Source organism: Lipotes vexillifer, unplaced genomic scaffold (genome assembly GCF_000442215.2).
Source record: "Lipotes vexillifer unplaced genomic scaffold, Lipotes_vexillifer_v1.1 scaffold1653, whole genome shotgun sequence".
NCBI classification, from domain to species: domain Eukaryota; kingdom Metazoa; phylum Chordata; class Mammalia; order Artiodactyla; family Lipotidae; genus Lipotes; species Lipotes vexillifer.
This window is the reverse complement of record NW_006790988.1, coordinates 574,607-578,192: the sequence shown is the minus strand read 5'-3', so window position 1 is coordinate 578,192 and position 3,586 is coordinate 574,607. Positions and strand designations below refer to the sequence as shown.

The 3,586-nt window shown below is 44.7% G+C and overlaps 1 protein-coding gene across 1 annotated transcript in view; it reads right to left on the bottom strand.

The window, feature by feature from the left end:
• Positions 1–3,586, bottom strand: part of BST1 (bone marrow stromal cell antigen 1) — a 19,276-nt gene that overhangs the window by 3,858 nt on the left and 11,832 nt on the right. The window contains 1 exon segment of the mRNA XM_007472120.1: positions 147–151. Within this exon segment, the coding sequence (XP_007472182.1) occupies positions 147–151 (5 nt within the window).

The following is a 3,586-nucleotide window of genomic DNA, read 5'->3' as shown; positions in this document are numbered from 1 at the left end:
TTTCCAAGTATCAGGAATGCCCTGAAACGAGCTCTGATTATACGTATATAAAGTGCCTGTCCCAAAACGTGCTCAATAAATGGTAGCTATGATGATCTTCCTGTTGGTCCACAGTCATCATGCATCTCTCTGTAAGTATCTCAAACTCCACCTTAGCACATGTCATGCGCAGTGTGGCATCCAGAGATGCAGGGACCACAGTCCCTGTTCTCAGGTGACGCACATACAGTAAGCAAGTGAAGAGAAAACGAGACATACACAAATGACAAAGGGCTGCTGTCTGTCCTGTAGCGTCATTAAAAAGGACTCTGGACAGGAGCTTCCCGGGCTTCCCTAGTGGCGCAGTGGTTGAGAGTCCGCCTGCCGATGCAGGGGCCGCGGGTTCGCGCCGCGGTCCGCGAAGATCCCACGTGCCGCGGAGCGGCTGGGCCCGTGAGCCATGGCCGCTGAGCCTGCGCGTCCGGAGCCTGTGCTCCGCAGCGGGAGAGGCCGCGGTGGTGAGAGGCCCGTGTACCGGAAAAAAAAAAAAAAAGGAGACGAGGATGGGGGGAGCTGTTTCTGTGTTAATCAAAAAATATTTTGACCGTGTGCTCCCTAGATGTTCTCCTCTCTGGAGAAATACGTGGCAAATTCTCTGGACCCAAAAAGGCTGGCAGCAGTCAAGCCGCGGGTGCCCAGGACGTGGTGCTCTGAGCCTTCAAACCTGCCCGAAGTTTTGCAAGTCATACGCCTTCGGAGGGCTTCTGCCAGCGCATGCGCGGTGCTCCACAGGGCTCATCACAGCCCCACCCGCCAACGCAGCACTGTGCTTGTGCGCTGAGCCTGACCAAAGGTGAGTGCCAGCCTGTTCAACCCAGAGTGTATTAAGTTAAGCTTCAAATGGAAACAAAAACATACATGTCAAAAAATATTAGAAAACGCAAATAAACAAAAGGGAAAAAAAACCAAATCTCACATCGCTAGAGATAACTGCTGCTAACATTTTGGTGTACATCATTCTAGACTTTTACAGTATATTTATTCCCACAAGACTTTTTAAGTATTACAGTGTGATTCTGTTGCCCAAGGCATTTTGTAATTTGCATTTGCCCATGTCTGTGTATATACATATGTACCTCTAGGCCATTATTTTTAATTCCTGCCTGGTCTACCTTACATAATCAGAACACAATTCATAAAAGCAGTCGCCTCTTGTTAAAGACCAAGGTTCATTCTTATATTTCAATGTCATTGACACTACAAAAAAACCTTGTTGAAGTTTCATTTTCATACACATGCTCAATTATTTGTTTCCTTAGCATACATTCCTGAAAGTAGGTTTTCTGTCACCAAGGTTCTGAATGCATTTTAAGGCTCTTAATGGCACTGCCACACTGAACCATGTTGACCACCCCAACAGAGTATAAGATATCTATCTCCCCACGTTCTCATCAACAACGATTCTTGCCCTCCCGACGGTCAGAGTTAAGCAGGGGGATTGATAAAGGCAAACAGAGGTGGGTACAACACTGCCAGCTGTGATGAGTAGGTATGTTATTCACGTTGCAGACAGGATCTGGCCGCAGTTTACCTGGAGTGGGAAGGTGAAAAGCCTTCCCACTATAAAATTAACAGAGAGGGAGTGTACAGGGAGGAAATGAGCCATTGGAGGAAGTTTTCACAGAAGTGGAATTCTAGGCATTACGGGAATGAAGAGGGTAAGGTGTTGGTTGAGTGACATCATGTTTTAGAACCTTGCCAAAATCTGGGACTATGTCCTTCTCTGGGCCAAGTTCACTACTTAGAATTTTTTGGTAAGCAATGACATGGAGGTTTCAGGACACCTAGACACAGAGCTCAGTCAATGGGTTATTTAACCTTTTTTTTTTTTTTTAAAATAAAAGCAATCAAAGCAGTGCTAAACACAATTAGCTATCAGCCATGTGATTTTTCACTCTCTATGAGTTTTTTCCCCTAGAATCTGAGCAGTTTGGGACCCCCATTTTCTTAGCTCATGACCTGCACCTTCATCCTGTGGCACAGATGTGGACAACCAGGTGTTCTTACCCCTTTATCATCTCTCCTGACACAGAAATAATGGGCTGAGATGACAATGAATTGCAATTTCCTTATCTCATTAAAAACAGATTCAAAGAAAACAAAAATAAACAAATGTGACCTAATGAAACTTAAAAAGCTTTTGCACAGCAAAGGAAACCATAAGCAAGACAAAAAGACAACCCTCAGAATGGGAGAAAATATTTGCAAACGAAGCAACTACAAATGATTAATCTCCAAAATATACAAGCAGCTCATGCAGCTCAATATCAAAAAAACAAAAAACCCAGTCCAAAAATGGGCAGAAGACCTAAACAGACATTTCTCCAAAGAAGATATACAGATTGCCAACAAACACATGAAAGGATGCTCAACATCACTAATCATTAGAGAAATGCAAATCAAAACTACAATGAGATATCATCTCACACTGGTCGGAATGGCCATCATCAAAATATCTAGAAACAATAAATGCTGGAGTGGGTGTTGAGAAAAGTGAACCCTCTTGCACTTTGGTGGGAATGTAAATTGATACAGCCACTATGGAGACCAGTATGGAGGTTCCTTAAAAAGCTAAAAATAGGGCTTTCCTGGTGGCACAGTGGTTGAGAGCCCCCCTGCCGATGCAGGGGACACGGGTTCGTACCCTGGTCTGGGAAGATCCCACGTGCCGCGGAGTGGCTAGGCCCGTGAGCCATGGCCGCTGAGCCTGTGCGTCCGGAGCCTGTGCTCCGCAACGGGAGAGGCCACACCAGTGAGAGGCCCGCGTACCACAAAAAAAAAAGCTAAAAATAGAACTACCACATGACCCAGCAATCCCACCACTGGGCATATACCCTGAGAAAACCATAATTCAAAAAGAGTCATGTACCACAATATTCATTGCAGTACTATTTACAATAGCCAGGACATAGAAGCAACCTAAGTGTCCATCAACAGATGAATGGATAAAGAAGATGTGGCACATATATACAATGGAATATTACTCAGCCAGAAAAAGAAATGAAATTGAGTTATTTGTAGTGAGGTGGATGGACCTAGAGTCTGTCATACAGAGTGAAGTAAGTCAGAAAGAGAAAAACAAGTACCGTATGCAAACATGTATATATAGAACCTAAAAAAAAAATGGTTCTGAAGAACCTAGGGGCAGGACAGGAATAAAGATGCAGATGTAGAGAATGGACTTGAGGACATGGGGAGAGGGAAGGATGAGCTGGGGAGAAGTGAGAGAGTGGTGTTGACATATATACACTACGAAATGTCAAATAGATAGCTAGTGGGAAGCAGCCACATAGCACAGGGAGATCAGCTCCATGCTTTGTGACCACCTAAGGGGGTGGAATAGGGAGGGTGGGAGGGAGACGCAAGAGGGAAGGGATATGGGGATATATGTATACGTATAGCTGATTCATTTTGTTATACAGCAGAAACTAACACAACAATGTAAAGCAATTATACTCCAATAAAGATGTTTTTAAAAAAAAAAGATTCAGGGGCTTCCCTGGTGGCGCAGTGGTTGGGAGTCCGCCTGCCGATGCAGGGGATGCGG